General features: G+C 39.5%; 1 protein-coding gene across 3 annotated transcripts in view; it reads left to right on the forward strand.

Annotated features, from left to right (window-relative positions):
- Positions 1-22,997, forward strand: part of LOC122809794 (BTG3 associated nuclear protein) — a 1,260,844-nt gene that overhangs the window by 554,163 nt on the left and 683,684 nt on the right. For all 3 annotated transcript variants that reach the window (XM_044081537.1, XM_044081535.1, XM_044081536.1), the window contains exon 8: positions 11,442-11,609. In XM_044081537.1, the coding sequence (XP_043937472.1) occupies positions 11,442-11,609 (168 nt within the window). The remainder of the gene's footprint in view (positions 1-11,441; positions 11,610-22,997) is intronic.

Here is a 22,997-nt window from a genome sequence, read left to right on the forward strand (position 1 = left end):
CAACGTTGGAGCAGCTTTTTTGCCTGTGACTGCTGCTTGGTGTTATATGGGACTTTGCGTGAGCACTTTGAGCCCCTTCATTGTTTTGCTCTGTAGTTTCGTTTTTATACAGCTAGATCTTAGCCGGCCAAAGCTGTGGTTTTTAAGCAGAAAATATTTCAAACTGTACCACTTAAATAGGCAGTGACAGGATATCAAAGAATGTGGCTACCCCCACACCTGCAATTACTAACAGACAATAAAATTCAAGCAAGCACTAACTGAAGAACAGAGTCAAAACTTCCACTTCAGTTAATATTCATGCAACACAATTAAATCAATTTAAATACTGTATTATTTGAAAAAAGTGCAGATAAAAGGTACTTAAATTCTCTTATACGTCCAGTTGAATACAGCTAGATCTAAGCCAGCCAAGGCTGCGGTTGCCTGTGGGGGCACAAGTCTTTATAGACAGATCACAGGCTGCAAGTTACAACATACACCAACTCCATTCTGTTCTCATTGGATGGATGTAGGAATGTGGTCTGTGTAAATAAAGTAGGCCAGCTATGCCTGTTGTTGCAGCCAACAATGTCATGAAGGAAGAGGAGAGGAGAGTGCTTTAGTTACAGAGAGGTAGAACAGAATGGAAGAACAGTAGGTGGTAACCAAGGTAGAGGAGAAGGAAGTAGAAAAGGACATGATTGCCATATGGAAGGATAAACACAGGAAACTGTCTTCCTGGATCTTTAGGAATCTGGCTAGTGTACTGGTGGATTTCCCTTATGGAGATGTTCAGCTCACTGACCAGTAGAGAAATTGTTGAAGAGTCAGAAATGACAAATGTGGTACCTTTTTGAGGTGGGGGGGGTGGCTTGTCTTGTGGGGTTGTTGGCAAAAAAAATCAAAGGTCTGTTAGCCTTGTACCAGAAGCAGGGAACTGTTTTTTTCCCTTCCTGGAAGAAGACAGTTTAAACAACCAACCGTCATGGTTTTGTGATCAAAAGGAGCTGTCAGTTGAATCTGATCTAGTTTTAAAAGTAGGTTGCAGATTGCATAATATGATAAGGAATTACTGTTGGATTGTACCTTGGATTTGCCAAGACCTTTGACTTATTCCCACATAGAAATTGGATGTGTTGGGAGAAGGGCTGAGGCTGCAGAAATGGCTTGCTCTATGATTTGAAGGGTAGAGTGCAGAGGGTTGGTGTGAGGTGGGTGATAATGATAGGAATAGGGGAAAAGATTATTTGAGTATGAAAGGGTAAGTTCTGGGTCCTGTACTTTTTGTTTCAGACATACCTAAGGGAATAATGAAAAGGATCTGCCTGTTTGTGACGCACAGTTGTATCAGTGGAAGATTATTTCTGGGGTCCAGGGAAGTATTTGGAAAGTATGACCATGTTGCCAGAAGAAGTTCAGATGAGATCCAGTGCACACAGTGATGCAACGTACTGCACTTGGGGTAGGGGTTGAATGGAAGCAACAGAGGCAGAGCTGAATGAGGGTTTCAGAGTACTGATAATATGTGAACACCACCCCCAGAAGCAGACTGAGGGCAGCACCAGCAGCCAATAGAATGCTGAGTTTTGTATACTCAGAGTGTTGGACCCCAGAACCACAGGGGTAGTATTCACTTGCTGCTGTCCCTTTGTAACACCATACCTTGAGTACTGTGTATGGTTTTGAAGACAATACAGAGATGAAGGGCATCTAGAAGTAATTCAGAAGAAAGCAGTCAGAAGGGTTTATGCACTAGAGAAGGTAGTATATGACCAAATATTTGAAGAACTGGAGCCCTTCATAGTAGAGATCAGAAAAGACATAGAATATGATATGACTACTCAGAGTCATGTCAGGGGGATGTGAAGGGGCCACCTTGAACCAGTGGAACAAAGTGAGGAGGAGGAGGAGACACAAGAAACAGTCTGAATCAACTTACTATTTGATCTGTGAAGGTGTTTCTTCTTAACTATTTGATCTGTGAAGGTGCTTCTTCTTACCTTCTAGAATGGATAATAGAGAGGTGAACCTGCTAAGATATCCAGGAGGGCTTGATACTGGAATGAGGACAAAGGGAGGGATGAAAGGAACTTGAACAGTTAAATGTAGTTGATGAGCAAATTAAGGTAATGGTTTTCTTCTACATTCATGCAAATGTGATGTGTTCAGAACACTGAGTGTGCAAGGAGCAAATTCTGTGACTTAATTTTTTTTACTGAATGTCCAGTGTGCTTAATCGGAGTAATATTTTAAAGATGAAAATGTTTGCCCTGTTTGCATTATAAATAGGAAACCCATTTTAGAACACTTCTGCATCAAATACTTTTTCATAGAAAAAAGGCATTGTATAATACTTCATTATAATATTTTTAAATGTCATTGAGTTTTGAATCTTTTTATGAAAACAGATTAGCATTTTTGAAATATTGGCTCCCTATGTAATACTTTAGGTAACTACTATTTCCTGTGATTGTTAGTTGCTTGTACTCCAAGCCAGCAGTCTTAGTAAACCAACTGTATAGTCTGACTAATTCTGCCATCTGGGCATGGCACAGCATTTAATCATTCTACTAGTTCGTCATGGAGGGCACTTAACCCATTTTAAGTGGTACTAGTCAAAGTGAACAGATCAAATAACCATGGAACAATAAACAATCCATGCATTGTAACGGCGATTTCACATAAAACAGTATCATGTGTTTAAGCAGAGCAAAGTATTCTTAACATAAATGCAGAAATATTTTAAATTGTTATTGTACTGCACCAATCAGTAAGCAAAATGCTGTAATGACTCTGCCACTAGATGGCAGTAGAACACTTTTGGTTGTTAATATGTAAGTGTGTATTTTTTTCTTGTGGATTGAGGGGTCTTGTTCAGAGAATTATGATATAGCATTCAAGTTCTTTCCCTCCTTATTTAATGGAAGCAGAGGTGTACAATAAAGGCAGTGTGTGATGTCCTCTGATCAGATGTACTCATATGTGCACATTTTAGTTACAATGTTAAGCACACCGTGGGCAGATTCATGCCTCCTCCCTCCACCTCAGGAATGGAAGACTTCCACTGTGTATTCTGTTCATTTCTTTTTTGCTTGGCCCTTCAGTGCCATGATACATTTTCAAACTAGGTTTTTGAAATGCTGATTAGGAATCCAGAAATCCAACCCTTGCACTGACAGACTAGATAAATGTGCTTAAAAAAGCACAATGATTTTCTAGAAAAAAACTCTATGAATGAGTGTAACCCTACTGATTTGTGAGTTTGAAGACAGTAGTGAGAAAGCCAATGGGACCCGCGGTGGTGGTGCTGCGGTAGCATTGTCACCTCACAGTAAGACGCTGTCCGGTTCGATTCTCAGCTAGAGCGTCTTCTGCGTGGAGACATGCATGAATGGACGTACCTTCGTTGAAGGTTGTGCGTCAGGGCTGGTAACTCAGCACGTAAAAATCAACTACCAATCATTAGCAGACCGGAGTTTCGCTGTGGCGACCTTTAACCGGGAAAAGCTGAAAGAAGACTACTAGTGAGAAAGCCGATGGCATGCAGGTTGCATCTGTGCATAGAAGGGAGTTACTGTTTACGTTTAATTTGCCATTTCATGAATTGTCAACTCTGAAACCTACTTATTCAGGTTGTGATACCAAAGGGCCTACATCCTTCAAGTTCAAGCTGAAATTACACATTCTTTCTAAAGACATTCAGCAGTTTAATTGCCAAACACTAGTTGTACTATCACTAGCTAGACAATACAACCCCCCCTCCCCTACAACCCACACCTTCACCCAGTAATCTCTCCACAGTCTTCTCATTTTCTCCCATTCCTACCTCCAACATAAGAAAACTCTTAACCAAACTTAAACCCACAAAGTTAGCAGTACACAACCTCTCAAGTGAATTCCTACAAATTGCAGCTGATGCCCTAGCCTACCCAGTGTCAATCTTGATTAACCAATCTCTGTCAGAATGCTACGTCCCTACACTTTGGGAAAATATCACACATAATTCCCCTTCACAAAGGCGGCCCCTCAACAGAACTAACCAACTACTGCCCCATAGTGATTCTGTCTCCACTCTCCAAAATACTAGAGAGATGCATTCACTCTCAAATCTCAGACTACCTCCTTACTAACAACCTCCTTTCTAATACTCAACATGGTTTCCGACCAAACCATAGCACCACCACTGCCTTACTCTCTTTTACTAACACTGTCCTTCATCATAAAAACAATGGCCATCTCTCCTCTGCTACTTTCCTAGACCTATCTAAAGCATTTGACACGGTCCCACACAAACAACGCATCTCTGTACTCAATAACCTATCCTTCTTTCAGTCAGTCACCAACTGGTTTCAAAGTTACCTGTATGACCGCCAGCAATCTGTTGTATGGCAAAATGGCATATATCCCCAACTACCTGTCTCTGTTGGTGATGTTCATCATGTTTCACTGTTGCAGTCATTACTCTTGGGTTATCCTGCTGGCAGGCTACCCGCAGTCGGCCTGAATTCCAAAGTCTTGGTCCTGCGTCGGTTGCTGTCGCCTCTTCCCTGACGTCAGTGCGCCAGGGGTATAAAAAATGCAGCCGACACCATTTTCTCCAGTCTTTCTTGCCGTGCGGTGCCCGAAGCAGAAGCAGTTCACTGCCGGTCGGCCGACTCCTGAGATTTCCGTGTTCGAATTTCAGATCGGAAGTCTTCATTTAAAGGTAAGTACCCCGTTGGGGAAACTTTTTTCTTGCTCCAGACCGAAGTCAGAAAAAGTTAATAATTGTATTTCTTGTGGGAAGCAAATACCTCATAAGGACTTCCATTCTTATTGTATTCCTTGCCTAGGCCCTGATCACGACGTAGCTAATTGCAGATTTTGTGCTAGATTTAAACAACGCACTATTAAGCGTCGGTACTATTTTGCATTTTGGCCGAAGATTTAATTACACAATGTCGTCGGATAGCCATCCGACTACTGCAATTCACAAGAAACGCAAGGAAAAGGAGAGGGACAGGCATCCGAGGTCCAAAACTGACAATGAGGCTTCTTCTAGGCCAGTCGCCGGTTTGCCGGTTCTCAGTGAGGCACTTTGGCAGCCCCTGACACCCGCTACCTCAGAGCCGCAGGCCGCTTCCGACTCCCACGTGGAGCAGACTAGGCCTCTGGAAACTCAAGGTATTGGACACTTGGAAAATATTCCCTCAGATGGGTCTGGAGCCGCTGAGCAGGCATCAGCTTCTGAGGGGTGTTTTCAGGCCTACACAGTTATATATAAAACCGACTACAGCTTCAAAGGCAAAGACTAAAGCACCACTAAAGACAAAGAAACAAGTGCAGCAAGCCCATGGACAGGCCTCCATGCCTAAAAAACAGATGCTCAAAATGGCCGAAGACCTAATTACTTTGATCAGGGGTTCCCATCCCCCCTCCTGAGAAGAGGCCTAGACAAGAGACAGAATATGAATCTTCAGATCAGGTTTCCATTTCCTCTGACTTCTCTTCTGACCAAGAATACTCTCTCCCTCCTTATGAGAATTCCGATGCTGGAGAATGTATCCCTTCAGCCTCCCCTCCTGAGGATTATTCTTTTGGGGAAACCCTGCATACCATGAGGGAGCACTTCCACTGGGAGAGCCAAGACTACTCAGAATCTAAGAAAAGGCTTAGAGATTGTCTTTTACTACCGCAGCACAGGCCTCTTGCTATCCCTCCTGTTTTAGACATTGTAGATGATGTATTTTCAGAGTCCGGCCTGTCCCCTGACTCTTTACCCCCTGCACCTGTTAAGCCAGACAGATATTACAGGGTTCCAGATTCACATAAATTTCTTTATAAAAACCCTGCTGCTGACCCAGAAACTATTTCTCAGGGTCCCAAAGGGGTCAAGGCTTCCACTGCAAAAAACCTTATCCCCTCTGATAGGGATTCAAGGGCACTGGACAGATGAGGGAAAAAAGTTTACACTTCTGCTACCTTGACTGTGAGGGCTTTAAATTGTCAATGTCATATGCTTAAATATCAGCAATACTTATTGTCACTGCTTAAACAGAAAATGTTAACAAATCCTGAAGGTGCAGAAAACAAAGAAATGCAGGATTTATTGCATGCAACTGAACAAGTGGGAAAGCATACTTTGCAATGTGGTTTTGATTTTCTGGAGGCCTCTTGCAGGGCTGCTGTTACGGGTTCTGTCATTAGGCGACATGCTTGGTTAAAGGAACAGAACCTGCCGGATCATGTTAAAGCAAATTATTAGATGCTCCATTACAGCATGATACTTTGTTTGGTGTTAAAGCAGAAGAGGTGTTGAAGAAAATGGAGGACAAAGCGAAATCTATGCACACAGTTAAGGATTTCTTACAGGTACAGCCACCCAGATTTAGCAGGAACTGGCCTACAAAGAATTGGTCCTTTCCAGTGTCAGACAGGCGACAAAGAGGCAGATACAGATGCCCCAGAGGCAGATCCCAGCCCCAAGTCTCATACAGGCCTAAACAATGGGGTGCTTCTACCTCCAAAAGCAGAGAAAACAAATCACAGCCATACAATAGTCCCAATGACTTTCCTCTGCCAGAACCAAGCACATATCTTTTGGCTGCCCCCTTAGGGGGAAAACTAGCACTTTTTTCACAAAATTGGCACATGATCACCCAGGACAAATGGGTCTTGAACATAATGTCTCAGGGCTACAGGTTCCACTTTCACACCCTGCCAAGGGCAAAAGGTATGCCAGACCTGCCACACAATCAATGGGCAGAGGCACAAAAGCAAGTTTCATCCCTCATGGACATGAGGGCCATTCAGCGAGTACCACAGCAAGAGCAGGGACAAGGATTTTACTCGAGACTTTTCTTGGTACCCAGAAAGGACAAAGCCTGGAGACCAATACTGGACCTGTCTATTCTAAACACATTTCTGGACGTTCCAAAATTCAAAATGTTGACTCTGCAGCAGCTACTGCCCATGCTGGGCAAGAAGGCTTGGTTTGTAACTTTGGACCTAAAAGAGGCATACCTGCATGTCCCAGTCAGACAATCTTACAGAAGAAACCTCATATTCATAGCTGGCTCAATGCACTACCAATTCTCTGCACTGCCCTTTTCTACTGCGCCCAGGGTCTTCACAAAATGCCTGGCACCAGTAATTGCATTTTGCAGACAAAGAGGAATTCAAATATATCCTTACTTGGATGACTGCCTTATTCAAGCAGAGAACAAGGACATTCTACTAAAGCATCTGGCGTTTGTAAAAAAAGATTACTAATTTGCCTAGTGTACACAGTAAGCGAAAAGAAATCAAAACTAGTACCCTCTCAAGAGATAATATTCCTGGGTGCGAGCTTAAATACAATTGCCCAGATGGCTTATCTCACGCCAGACAAACAAAGGCAACTGACTTCTTACTTCAAAATATTGGCAACAAAGACGCAGTTATCTGCAAGAAAAATTCTGCAGGCTTTGGGCTTCATGGCATCCTGCATTCTGCTAATTCCATATGCCAAACTGCATATGAGGAAACTACAATGGTATCTAAAAAGTGTTTGGACTCAACATTGCCACAGCCTGGAAACATTAATTGCCCTCATTCCCTGCCTGCAACAGGAGTTTTAATGGTGGGCACAGGCCTGTCACCACAACAAGGTACAGTCATTCACTTTACCCACAGCCAGGCAGACACTAACAACGGATGCATCAGATTATGTCTGGGGGGTCCACATGGCAGGAAAATGTATTCAGGGCACATGGCCCGCAAGCCAGATGCATCTTTATATCAATCAAAAAGAGATGCTAGCTGTACAGAATGCCCTGACAGCTTTCAAGGATCTACTTCATCCAGGACAACTACTGATAAAGACGGACAATACTACAGTCATGGTACATAAACAAGCAGGGAGGCAGACATTCCTACCCCCTCTGCAGACAAGCCATGACTTTGTGGGACACAGCATTGACTTATCAAGTTCACCTGCAAGCACAATTCCTGCCAGGAAAAATAAATACTCTGGCAGACGAACTAAGCAGAAACCTCATGGATCCCCATGAGTGGAAACTGGATCCACAAGTCATAAGCATGATAACAAGGAAATGGGGATGCCCAGACATAGATCTATTTGTCTCCCCTCACAACTGCTAACTACAGAGATTCTGCACAAGGGCTTATCACAAGCAAGCATGGAAAGTGGATGCCTTATCCTTCAGATGGAAAAACCTAACAGTATATGCCTTTCCTCCACTGCCTGTCCTCCCCAAGGTACTCCTAAAGGTCAGACAAGAGAAGACAAAAATGATACTGATTGCCCAAGACTGGCCATGCCAGCACTGGTACCCAATCCTAAAGAACTTGTCTCAAGGTCCAGCCTGGGCATTGCCTCAAATTTCTCACTTACTGACCCAACAAAACAATCAGATCCTGCACAGCCAACTCAGGACCTTAAATCTGGCAGCATGGCGGATAATGTAGCCATTCAGAACACTCCTCTCTCCAAAGCTGTGATGGATGTTATTTTGGAGGCCAGGAGGTCCAGTACCAGAAAATCTTATGCAGAAAAATGGAAGAGATTCTGTGCTTAGAACCAGGCACAAGGAATTGACACGTTTGTACTAAATATTCCTCAGATTTTACAATACTTAACTGAGATGCTGGACAAAGGCCTATCCTTTTCATCAATTAAAATTCATGCCTCTGCCATTTCTGCCCATTACAATACGGAACCACCTATCTTTTCTCATCCTTTAATAAGGCAGTACCTCAGCGGGGCCAAAAACATAAGACCTCCAAGGAGAGCACCAATACCTGCATGGGACCTCAGTTATGGTTTGGAAAAACTCAACACTGCCTCCTTTTGAGCCAGCCTCAACAACTGATATAAAAGTTTTTATACTGGAAAACAGCTCTGCTCCTAGCAATAACCTCTGCAAGACGAGTCTCGGAGTTACAGGCACTCATGGCTGTGGAACCATTTATCATTTTCCATCCAGACAGGGTTTCTCTGAGGGTGAACCCGACATTTATGCCTAAGGTGGTGTCCAGTGTGGCCCTTAACCAAACCATTCACTTGTCTACCTTTTATCCAAACCCACAGAACAAGGGTGAGAGACTTCTGCATTCTTTGGACATACACAGACAGCTACGCTTCTACTTGAACAGAACTAAAGCTTTCAGAAAGACTGAGCAACTTTTAGTGGCATATGCTGCAGGATCACAAGGAAAGGCTATCTCAAAACAGAGTTTCAAAATGGATAGGCCATTGCATTCGTTTCTGCTACTCACAGCATGGCAAATCAGTGCCTTTGGGCATTAGGCCACATTCAACCAGAGCAGCAGCCACTTCAGCAGCTTTCCTCAGAGGAGTACCAACCAAAGACATCTTAGAGGCTGCAACTTGGAGTTCAGTGCACTTTTACAAAGCACTACCACTTACCTCTGTACTCTAAATCCAGAGCAGGCTTTGCCACTGCAGTTCTGCAGGGCCTCGTAGCCTCTCCTAATACTATTTAGCCCAGCCACCCATCCTCAGCTTTGGGATTCAACCCAAGAGTAATGACTGCAACAGTGAAACACGATGAACATAGTACAGTTGTGTACCTACCATAAATGTAGATGTTTGAGTGTATTCACTGTTGCAGTCCAGGTTACCCTCCCACCATCCCCCTTTCTTTTGCTGGGTCTTATCTGTAATTTTCTATTCTATACAACCTGTGTGGTGTATTTGCTTGTAGATTAAGGAAATGTAGTGCATGCATGTTTATTGGCATAATTTATTTAGCCTACCCTTTTGGGGGCACCTGACATCTGGGGCAAGAAAAACTGAAGAAAACGGCGTCAGCTGCATCTTTTATACCCCTGGCGCACGGACGTCAGGGAAGAGGCGACAGCAACCGATATCGGACCAAGACTTTGGAATTCAGGCCAACTGCGAGTAGCCTGCCAGCCGGATAACCCAAGAGTAAGAGTAATGACTGCAATAGTGAATACACTCGAACATCTACATTTATGGTAGGTACACAAATGTACTTTCCCCAAGGATCTATCCTTGGACCCCTACTCTTCTCTGTTTTCACCAATATTCTAGCCTCTGCCACCAAACATGGCGCACTCATACAATATGCAGATGACTCAACCATAATCTGCTCAGCCCAGTCCCTACCCGAACTACAAAATATCACACACAATGCCTTTTCCTCTGTTGAAACTTGGCTATCCGATGCCCAGTTAATACTCAACCCAAACAAAACTAAACTCCTCATCCTCGAACCCACCAAACATACTCAAAACAACTCTCACTTTAACATCACAGCAAAAGACAAGACCACTATCCATCCAACAGATCACACCAAATTGCTAGGAGTTGAAATAGACAGCAATCTCAAATTTGACATTCACATATCCATGACCATAAAAAAGTCCACAAAAAATTAGGAGCCTTATACAGAAATAAGCAACTCCTCACCAAAGCAGCTAGGATTTCAGTTGCAAATTCGCACCTTATCTCCACCCTACTTTATGCCTCTCCAATATATACAACCTAAGGCAATGTGATCTAAATAAACTCGAGACCTGCTACAACAAAATCGCCAAATTCTCCACCGGGGCATCCTACTCCAGTCACCACTGTCTCTCACTTACTGAACTAGGCTGGCTAGAACTCCCTCACCTCCTTCAATAGTATCAACACGCACTCGCCCACAAACTAGTAAACCATCCTCTAAAGGTCCCATCCCTCCAGTATCTTCTCCAACCCTGTCTCACCACCAGACCACTACGATCCAGCAACAAAAATCAATTACAGGTTACTAGAGCCAGTAACACTACTGGAGAAGCACTATTCTCCAGCACTATAGCCAAATTATGGAACCCCCCCCCCCCCACAATAACCTCTGTACCATCATGCACTCACTTCAACGCTTTACTTAAAGCGCACCTAAAAACATGCTGGTTATGCCCTTGTAACTCTCCCCTCTAACCTCTCCCACTCCATCTACCTCTCTTCCACCCCACAAACTACCTTTGATGACAGCAAGCTGTGATACTTCCATGCCTATCTATTTATTATACGGCAGTAACTTCTTATTGTAACAATTGTTAATATCTGCTATGACTTTGTGATGGAACAGATGCTAGTTATCTGCTGAATGTACTATGTTCTTCATCTGTAACTATGTTTGTAATATTTTAATTGCTAGGATTCTTTATCTGTAACTATGTCTGTGATATTTTAATTTGTTGAGCTTTTCTCCCCAGGCCTCCACTGAAAATGGACCTGTGTCCAGTCGGACATTCCCGGTCAACAAATGTAAATAAATAAATAAACTAAATACAAAGTAACTATTATTTAAAAGTTATACTAAATACAACATAACTGTTTTATAATGTTTCCTTTTTTACTTTGGTATTCAGGAAAAATACAATGTAGACTGCTGGAGAACATAATGTTTTTGAGATGTTTCATTCTATTTTGTTCTTTATTTTAGGTCACCTTTTCTACAAGTTTGCTATCACAGAATCTGACTGGTACAGGATTAAACAGAGCATAGATTCAAAATGTCGGACAGCGTGGCGCAGAAAACAGAGAGGGCAGAGCCTGGCAGTCAAGAGTTTTTCCAAGCGCACACCATCCTCTTCGTCTTACAGTGGGTCAGGTAAGTTCATTCCTGGATCAGTTTTTAATGGTCCAGAAGAAGTTGATTCTTTGCTTACAGTGGTATTATGGAAGTGACATATCTGTGATGCGGTTAAATTTCTTCTGTAATTTATTTTGTGGTGATTTGGACCCACTTGTCCGATGATGGGCCAACACAGTGGCTCAATAGTTGAGATATTCCACTCATTACCACAGACCAGGGATCAGTCTTCATCTGGACCTGTTGCTTTTTTCTTTGTGGAGTTTTGTGTGAGTTCATTCTGTTTGCTGTTTTTTCCCCACCACCTTCCAAAAAACCTGCTAGTTTGCTGGATACTGCAGACTTGTCTACATGTATATTTCCGTTACGCTTAACACCCTTGTTGCCCATGTTGCTTGTCATGGCTGAAAAGGTTCTGAGAAACACTGCTTCACTTACCTGGAAAGCAGATATTTATTTATTTTATTTTACATTTGTTAACCGGGGGTGTCAGACTGAGACGAAAAGACCCTTTTTCAGCAGAGGCCCGGGGAGAATAGCTCCACAAAGAAAAATTACAGATATATTTAGTTAGACATGATCAGTATACACACAAATTACAAAAGACATGTTTTTACAGTGGTATGCGGCACATCAACAGTTACAGTAGAGAGAACAAGCAAAAAATATTAATTTAAAAATAAAGGTAATTAATAGATTTGTGGTGTACAGCTGAAGTTTGGAACATAGGTAGAATACATACATAGTACACAAGTACAGTACATACATTGTAGATTAGCCAGTGTTTGTGAGTAAGATGGAAAACTATTACCATGTACTCTAGTATGTATATATGCAAAATTTCATGTGTGTGTGTGTGTGTATATATATATATATATATATATATATATATATATATATATATATATATATATATGTAGATGTGTATATATGTGTGTATGTGTGCGTGTGTGTATATATATATATATATATATATATATATATACATATATATATATTTATATATTTATAGTTAATGATAACACTTCTCCTTTTTTGTAAATAATAACTGCTTGATGTAGCAGTTTGTTTTTTTTCTGATGTGTCACTTTTCTGAGAACTGTGCAATGACTAATACAAACCCAAACGCTGGTTGTCATGCTTAAAAAAAATAGTTTGAGCAGGTTGTTATGCTAGCTCATGACTAGCCTGTTATGGATTTCATTACATAGTTATATGACGCATAGTACCCAATCATTATATTAAGGACATATTGCCACTTGGTCAGTCTTTTAATAGGATGTAACCACCCTCTGGTTATCCTGTTTGTATTTTTTTTTTTTTTTTTTGCTTTTGATTGTAGTTTTCTCTCCTGACATTTATCAGTTGTTGGTTTCTTGTTCCTCTTTAATGGAGTAATCCATCAGAAAGCAGTAGTTGTGCGCTTGTGGTGGTACCATACCTTAACTTCTTAGCTCAAGAAGTCTGGACAAAGCCCCAAAATATGGACAGATTTTGAATATTGCTCTTACAAACGTACAAAATTGCAAGATTAACAGGATTTTTGTTAGCATTCATTTTTTTGAAGGATATGAAGTCTGAAGTTGAAATGTATGTTATTATTTAGTTATTTCAGTCCTCGGTGATTTGCCAGAAAACCAAGCATTTTATCAGGATTAGACCAAAAATATTAGGCAAAAATGTGGACATTCTGAGAAAAACTTGACAGTTGAGAGGTGAGGGGTTTTATGTCTTCCACCTCCATTTGTTTCTATTTGTTAACTGTGAGCATATTAGCCCAGGGACCAGGAAAAAGTAAAAGCATAGAATCATTGCAAAATACACAGATTATCCAGAATGTGAAAGTTCATCTTAACTTCACTGTAGCAAAGTAATCTTAAGTTGAGCATGTTCAAACAGCTGTAAAAAGTAGGACGGGATCTGGGCTGTCATTTGCTGTATAACTCTATATTAATACGACGAGAAGTTGTCCACAAGCTTTTACTATAAGTTATGTGGTCTGGTAGTGCTGGAAATTGGGTGGAAGTTGATTTTGTCAACAGCAGAGATTTTACCCCTACGTAACACAGGAGACAGCACCAGCTCTCTTCAAAGGCTGCTCTTCACACTCAGCTGCACAGAAAGGGCTTTCCATAAGTTATTTAAGCTGTATGGAACACCGTCCTCTTTCTACCTGTTCCTAAAAATCCTACAATTTTGGTATAATAAGATGGCATTGCTTTGACTAGACCCCCATAATTAATATGAGTCCAGATGTTTGCTCTGTTCAGATAATCTAGGTTGTGTAGAACAATGTTTATTAATTCTCTGCTACTTATTTTTAGATATTTACTTTATTTCTCACTTGCTTCTTAAATTCCTTACCTTTAGAATCATTGCTGTCCTGTATGCATTTATTCATCCAGCCAATTCAGCATGGTCTATTTTATGTCATGTGCTGCTCTAGTCATAGTCATACTTTGTCTTCTGTTATGTCCGTACTTTACATATTCTGTACCTATGTTATAAATACACCTTACAGTATGTGTGTTTTGCACTTTTTTAACCCAGGTGATGGCTAAAAGTCATTCAACAAGTCCACCTACTCAGTAAACAAATGTTAAATAGATATTTCACTTATTTTGCCCTAGGTAGAAATAATGATCTCTGAGTTGAGTCAAGTTTAATTTGTCAAAACTGTAATGCTAATATTATTGAATAAGGTGCAAGAAGGAAGGCAAACTCTCCACTGAAAGGATTTCTCACCAAAAAACGGAGAAATTATAGTGAGATAGTGAGATAACCAACCACGATGTATAAATCCTTCTCTTGACACAGACAATCCAAATGGCAGACACTGTATAAAACGAACTCCAATTTATTAAAAGAAATGTTGAGCGCTTTCGCGTAGTGCAGGGCTACGCTTCTTCAGATAACTTTCTTACATATAAAAGCACATTTAAATACTAAAAAAGGCGGGATATAAATTAATTAATTACATTAATTAAACAATCAGGTTGTTGATGTATTAACATATTCACTGCTAAACTCATAGAATATATATGCAGCAAATATTGTTCATCAATCAAAAGTGTTGGCTTACATTAGAAACATTAACACTAAAACAAAAAGCAACACATTAAAATTTTAAAATAAACATTGTATAAATGTGTCGCTAACTAAATAGGTAAAACATATATAGCTCTCCTTTGTATATATGGTTCTAACCCTTGAACATATGATTTAATAAATAATAATAATACGTATCAAATGCTCAGCATCAAAAAAGTCATATATACAATTGTCATATGTGTAGGCTACCATTCATAGTAACACCCAATTCTTGCCAATGTTAATAGTGTAGCTATTTGATACATAAAAAAATGTTTTCTTTTGTTGGCTTCATATGATGCATTCATAAACTAAATATAGCATCTTAAAAAACGCATATGTATATGCATATATAAACAAAATAAAATATTTACAATAATATATATGGATATGTATTTCAATTTATATATAGTATTAAATATAAATGTTCATATGAGAGTGAGACACAAAATATGTGTACCACTCCGTTGGCAAAGGTTTAATACACTATTTAAATATAAACATTAAGAAGCTCATAGCCTCACAAATACTAAACATTAAAGCCAAAACCAAGCTTCCATGGTAACATCATACATATGCATGCCGAATATGACATCAAAGTGGAAGGTATTATTACATGTCCACCAAATGACTAAAGCTCTACTCTAATATAAGATATAAAATGTATATATTACTATCATTGTTAGGTCATTAGTAGATTACTAAATATATGGATAAAGGAAATTAATCCTGGTCTCTTTAGACACAGAAATGAATAGCCTAACCATTATATAAAATATACAAGAAAAAGCATACTAAGTGTTCCTATTTGACAAACAGCAAAAATAGTATATATATATAGGGTGCATGATTAAAAATAAAATGAAAATATGTATATAAATTTTTTTTTCCCACATGTTTCATGTAAAACTATATAAATGAAATATTAATTCATTTCCTCCCCACTAGTATTGGTTTGATAGAAATATAGTTATTTATACCAGGGGGTAGATATGCTGCTAACTTCATTATCCAATGTAGTTCAGCAAGGGCTAATTCATTGTCTGCATTACCCCCTCGTTTATTGTATTGAACCAATTGCAGTACTCTAAAACTAAAACTATGAGTCGGACAATCCATAATATGTCTTGCTAACGCATTACTATCATCTCTCTTACGAATGTCATAGAGATGATTGTATATGCAATCACGTAGTCTCCTTTTCGTGAGACCTACGTAGAATGCTGGACATATCATACAATTAGCTAAATAAACTAAGTTGGTACTATTACAGTTGGCATAAAAGCCAGGGTGAAAGGTATAGTCCATACAAGGATGTATGAACATCTGTGATTTAGAAATATAGTTACATCTATTACAACGATGACACGGGTAAGTACCTTGTGTCGACAACTTACTCATTAGTATTTTGCTGTTATCAATAGAGACACCATGGTCTTTACATAAAATCAATTTTAAGTTATCACTATTCCTGTATTGAAATCTGGGTTTGCTACCTATAATGTCTTTTATATGTGTATGCATGGTGAGAATATGCCAGTTATTAGAAATAACCTGCCGTATATTATTAACGTCACTAGTGTATCTCATTATATAGTTAATCTTGTCTTCTCTATTCCTGGTCCTATCAACTCCTAGGTGTGTTGTTGCTCTCTGAACATGTACTTTTGGACCCGCATGTACAGGATGTATGTCACCCAAGACATCTTTCCTCATATCCCTAACCATCTTGGAACAATATCCTCTGCTCATAAACAGAGTTTCCAAGAAGTCAGCTTCCTTTCTTAAAACATCAGGTTCATCACATAGCCTAGAAATCCTAATAAATTGACTTCTCACTATACCTTGGAAAGTATGCCTGGGATGCATACTATCGTATGTCAATAAAGCATTCTTCCAGACAGGTTTCCTGTATAGTGAGGACGTAACGGTCCCACTATCTTTTAACCTAAGGGTAACGTCCAAGAAGTGTATCTCCTTGGGTGAATACTCTTTAGTGAACCTAAGGAAATTAGTAGTGGTTTGCAAATACTCTTAAAAAAGTATCAAACATGTCAATGGGTCCCTCCCAGATGATAAGTATATCATCCACAAAACGCTTATAGTATCTTACTGACTTAAACTGTTCGTGATTAAATAGATATAATTTCTCCCACCAATACACTACAAGGTTGGCGTATGTATTGGCACAGGGGGTGCCCATGGCTACCCCCCCATTGTTGCAAATAGTACATATCGCCAAAGGAGAAAACATTATTTGTCAGAATGATATCCAATAACTGACAGATCAGTATGTTCCTAGCGTTAGTGAATGATGTTTCCTTTGTTAGTAGCTCTCTAATATATTGTACACCAACCTCATTGGGAATCGAGGTAAATAAGCTTTCTACATCAAGTGTAATAAGAAAGTATTGTGAGGTTGGAATGTTGAGTTGTATAGACTGCAAAGTATCCAGCAAGCGATGTGTATCCTTTAAAATGGATGAAAATTTATTCACTACTGGTCGCAGGATGCTTTCTAGGAAGACAGATATGTGTGAGGTTACCCAACCATCTCCCGATACAATCGGTCTCATGGGTATGGGGTGGACCTGTTTGTGAATTTTGGGTATTCCTTTAATAATGGGTATCACAGGATGTTGTATAGATAAATATTCAAAGGTCTCTACACTTATCTGTCGACATATCAGAAGGTCTTGCAGAGTGTCATTTACAGTCTGTACTATATGTAATATTTCATGATGATCTATATTTTTATATGTAGTGCTATCAGATAGCATGTTGTTCATGTTATCAATATATTCAGAAGTATTCAAAATCACAACACCCCCCCCCCCCTTGTCTGCCGGTTTTACAACTATTGATGAATTAGTTTTTAAACTGGTCAGAGACCTAGACTCTGAGTAGGTAAGTTTATAAAATCTCCCTTTCTTACTTCTGAGAACAGAGAATAATAATCTTTTTCACAGAGTTTAAGGAAACACTCCACTGGTGGAGGCACAGGCGGTAAAAAGGTGCTTTTATTCCTGAAGGGTATAGATGAGATGTCAACACTGGAGCTGCCATTCATGTCTGAAACATATAGTTTCAAACATAATTGTCGACAAAAAAGTCTCAGGTCGATCAGAGTCTCTGTAAGAACAGCCGGAGAGGCAGGAATAAAGTTAAGTCCCCTGTTTAGGAGAGTAATAGTCGAATTGTCCAACACAAAATCAGAACGGTTGAAAACCAGAGAAGTCAATACCTGGTTCTCCTGTTCTGTGCAGTCCTTTCTTCGGAAAGCTTCCTCTTCCGATACCCTCGGCTGTTGGAACGCCCTCGCTCCCATTGTGTCAACTTCTTGTGATAAGGTAAAAAAGGTACCGCTGCATTATTTGCCGATACAATGGTTTTAGGCACAGCTCCTAGTGCACGAATGGCTTGATTATGCTGTAGTGCCTCCTGGTTAGGAGGAGGTGTGTCAGTATTAAGACAATCATGATTATCTGAATCTATGACACTGGCCAATGGAATCTCAATCTGACCAGAGGTAGCTGCACTGTTAGGAGGCATCAAGGATGAATAGGTCGGAGGCGTAACTTCATTAACATTGCTAACAGTGCTACGTTGTCTAGGTAACTGATTGGAAGTGGATACTTGAGTTAATTGGGACCTCGGCCAAACGAACACTTGGCCTTTTAGAACGTCATTATGATCCCTAATCAGCTTGCGCTGTTTGGTAACTTTAAGTCTGTCACTAAACGCTTTAACTTGTTCGAAAACATGACATACCTTATTAACACAATATTCAGAGTTAAAACGTTCTGTTATGTCTTCATAGATGGCATCGGTTTTATCTCGTAACTCGGTTTCCAAAGGTTGAAAATATTTAAGCATTAGTCTTGCATAACTAAAACCAAGTTCAATGTTGAGATCTTGCCACTGCTTCAGTAGCAAGGGATGTGAGTCCCCATATGTGGGCATGCAAAATATCCGCATGCCTCTGGGGACAACTCTGAAATGCAGACACGCATCTAAGTGTAATCTCTGCCATGAGTAATGCTGTATTTGGTACATATTATTTTCTAAGTTTTTCAATAAGGCATAAAAATCAGTCAAATTCTCACCAGATTCTTGAGGTTGAGCCAATCCCAGTGCATTACTAAGATCTAGAGACAATAAAGGGTTAGACTCCTGTACTAAGAGCCCAGTCCAAAGTGCTGATGCATCCCTCGACTCCAGATGAATATTAGATGGTGTAGCAGCAATTTCCATCGTGTGCGGAGAGTAGCCAACAAAAAAAGGAGAAACCGAATGTGCAAGAAGGAAGGCAAACTCTCCACTGAAAGGATTTCTCACCAAAAAAACGGAGAAATGATAGTGAGATAGTGAGATAACCAACCACGATGTATAAATCCTTCTCTTGACACAGACAATCCAAATGGCAGACACTGTATAAAACGAACTCCAATTTATTAAAAAAAATGATGAGCGCTTTCGCGTAGTGCAGGGCTACGCTTCTTCAGATAACTTTCTTACATATAAAAGCACATTTAAATACTAAAAAAGGCGGGATATAAATTAATTAATTACATTAATTAAAACAAAAAGCAACACATTAAAATTTTAAAATAAACATTGTATAAATGTGTCGCTAACTAAATAGGTAAAACATATATAGCTCTCCTTTGTATATATGGTTCTAACCCTTGAACATATGATTTAATAAATAATAATACGTATCAAATGCTCAGCATCAAAAAAGTCATATATACAATTGTCATATGTGTAGGCTACCATTCATAGTAACACCCAATTCTTGCCAATATTAATAGTGTAGCTATTTGATATATAAAAATTGTTTTTCTTTTGTTGGCTTCATATGATGCATTCATAAACTAAATATAGCATCTTAAAAAACGCATATGTATATGCATATATAAACAAAATAAAATATTTACAATAATATATATGAATATGTATTATTGAATAAGGACTAAATAAGAAAAAAAATATTTGTCTGGAATTGTTACCTTTTTGTGTGTGTGTGTGTGTGTGTGTGTGTGTGTGTGTGTGTGTGTGTGTGTGTGTGTGTGTGTGTGTGTGTGTGTGTGTGGCCTGCCTAAATCAGTTGTGATCATACCTCTCAACCTCTTAGTGCAAGAAATCAGGGCTACAGCTACTTCATCAGCCTTTCTCAGAGGAGTACCAACCAAGGACATTCTAGAGGTTGCCTTTCTACTCTAAGTCCAAAGCAGGCTTTGCCACTGCAGTGCTGCAGGGCCTTATAGCCTCACCTAATGCTGTTTAGCTCCAGCCTCCCAACCATAGCTGTGGGATTCTACCCAAATATAATGACTGCAACAGTGAAACACGAAGAACATAGTACAGTTGTGTACCTTTACCATAAATGTAGATGTTCGAGTGTATTCACTGTTGCAGTCCAGGTTACCCTCCCGCCATCCCCCTGTCATTCTACAGTTTATATATCCTTCTCTATCTTCTACAACCTATGTGGTGTATTTGCTTGTAGATGAAGGTAAAGTTTATATTGATGCATGTATATATGTGTGTGTGTGTATATATATATATATATATATATATATATATATATATATATATATTTAGAATATTGCTACCTTTTTGGGGGCACCTGGCATCGGGGGCAAGAAAAACTGAAGAAAATGGTGTCGGCTGCATGTTTTATACCCCTGACGACCTGACGTCATGGAATAGGAGACAGCAACCAACACAGGACCCAAGACTTTGGAATTCAGGCCGACTGAGGGCAACCTGCCAGCAGATTACCCAAATGTAATGACTGAAACAGTGAATACATTCGAACATCTACATTTATGATAAGTGTACACAACTTTACTTTCTCTAAATTCCAATAAGTCCTTCCATGGACCTCCACAGGGTTTTTTCTACTGTGTCCACTCCAAAAAATAAAATAATTGCCAATACATGAAGACATCTATGAAGAACCTATCATTAACTTTTATTTGTTTCTAACACTGGTGTCTATAATTTAGCTGCTTAGACTTTGTTTTCTTGACTTTTGCATGTTTTAATGAGACTTTTGAACTTTTATTCTACTGACTGCAGCACTCCTTAAGGGATTTATTACAATATCAGATGCTTTTGTGTTGTGAGTGGATGCCATTTTGCATGTGATATCAACTGTGTCATTTTTAAACATCTTGTTTGTAAGTTCTTTTCATTCTGACAAAGTTTTTTGTTATATGCTGACGAAAACGCTTAAATTTTTGTATTTTATTAAAGTGAGTCATCCTACTTAATGCCATGTGCTGGTTTGGATGTGGAGCAGTATTTGTGAAATTGTTGGTGTGTGCTGTGTCACTTTAATAATTCATAGAAGTCATCCACATTCACTGTGAATCAGTATTGTGCACAGAGAGCATCCATCCTGTGCACACCATCATTTATCAACAATCTCTCAATCCCCTTCCACACCATTATGGTGGATACCGCACCCAGTCTGTCTGCATCTTGTCTCTTATTCTGTAAGGTTCAAGATACCAGCTGTGGAAGACAGCTGACAAGGTGTATACCATACATGTTGTTGTGGTGCTGTTGTTTCATCTGTAGTAATTTCCCAAGGCTAGTCCCTTATACACATTTTATTTGTAGTAAATGTACTTTGTAGTGGGTGTGTATAGGCACTAATTATTCCAATTCCGAAGACTTAGCAGATATCCTGATTGACAAATTTTGCTCATTATTTATTTATTTATTTATTTATTTCCAGTTTGATAACCGGGGAAGTCCACTGGGCCCGAAAGCCCGTTTTCAGTGGAGGCCCGGGGAGAAAAGCTCCATGATAATACATTACACACAAAAACACAGCAGAAAAGCTCTAAACTAATACATTACACACAAAAACACACTCTGTTCTAATAGCATAATACTTTAACAATTTCCAAATAAGAATGAGGTGCATTGGGCACTATACATAAGGAAATGATATATTAATGCAACTGTAATGTTAGTAAAGTAAGAAAGGAAAAGGAAATTGTAGATAGAGTTTGAATGCAAGAGCAGGGAAGCATGGGAGAAACGAAGAAGAAGCAAAGAAATTAAAGGGGCGGTGTCCAAAAGAGGATAGAAAAAGAACAGATAAACTAGTGTTCATTTTGTGATTTTTTTTCCTCCTTCACACCCCACTGTCTCTCCTTGAATATTTTAATACTACTCCTTATCTTGTCACTACGGTTCAAGTCTTGGAAGCTGTTACCAAAAGTAAAAATAACATCATCAAAATTGTGGGCAGTATACCAGGCTGTTCTGCTACTTTGTTATTAGCACAAAATGTGCTAATGCTGATCTCATCCTTATGCTTTTGAATCTCAGCCTCACTATAAGATGCATACCCAACTTCTGGGGGGCAGAGTATTTGTTGCCTCTACGCAAGGACCTTGTTGTAACCTACCCTGGAAATTATCTGTTGTGTCATTGAGTGGATCTTCACTAATCTCATTAGCAATAAAACTGGTAATTTACAAATGCTTAATCCTATAAATTATTATGTTTGAAGGGTAGGTCTCTGCTTGCTTGCTTAAGTTGGGTGAGTTTTTTGAAGGTGTGACTGATGCATTGATAGGGGTCAGTCTCTCCATACCACTTATCTCAAACTTGCTAAAGAATTCAGTACAGTCCTCAATACTGACATTGTTGGTAAACTTACCAGCTCAAATATTAATCTCTGTATTACTCAATGGATTGCTTATCGACTCTCATGTAGTACAGACAGAGTATGAAATAGTTGCACTTTCTTATCTAATAGATTGTTCTCTTGTGGGGTACCTCAGGGCGATGTACTGGGTCACTTTTTCTTCAGTATCTGATGTGAAAACAGATGCCCTTGGTGTGTAGATGACTGCAAATTGGGTGGTTTTACTGATTCTACACTGACTTTAGTATTCTGAGAAAGTACTGGGTAGAGACATCACCTGCTGCTTTGACTATGACTTAATGCAAGTAAATGTAGTTGCATTTGAGAAATGCATGTTTCTCTACTGGTTATCTGTTAACTGGAACTCTACTTAAGGTCATTAAGATATTCGAGATACAGGCACTTAAGTCAACAATGAACTGTCCTTTGATCATCATATATCAGTTATAGTAAGGAAATCTTTTTTTTTCATTGACCTGTTAAGTGTCACACATGCATCCTCAAGATCCAGAAAGGGTTTTAGTCCCCCAGTGCTGCTGATGACCAAGATGATTCATACATTTCTTGCATGAAACAGAGGAGGGAAGAATAACAGTGACTTGGGACTTAATTTGCTGGAAATAGACTAGAATAATATTGAT

The sequence above is a fragment of the Protopterus annectens genome, chromosome 8.part0 (assembly GCF_019279795.1).
Source record: "Protopterus annectens isolate FY-2018-M chromosome 8.part0, PAN1.0, whole genome shotgun sequence".
Classification (NCBI taxonomy): Eukaryota; Metazoa; Chordata; order Ceratodontiformes; family Protopteridae; genus Protopterus; species Protopterus annectens.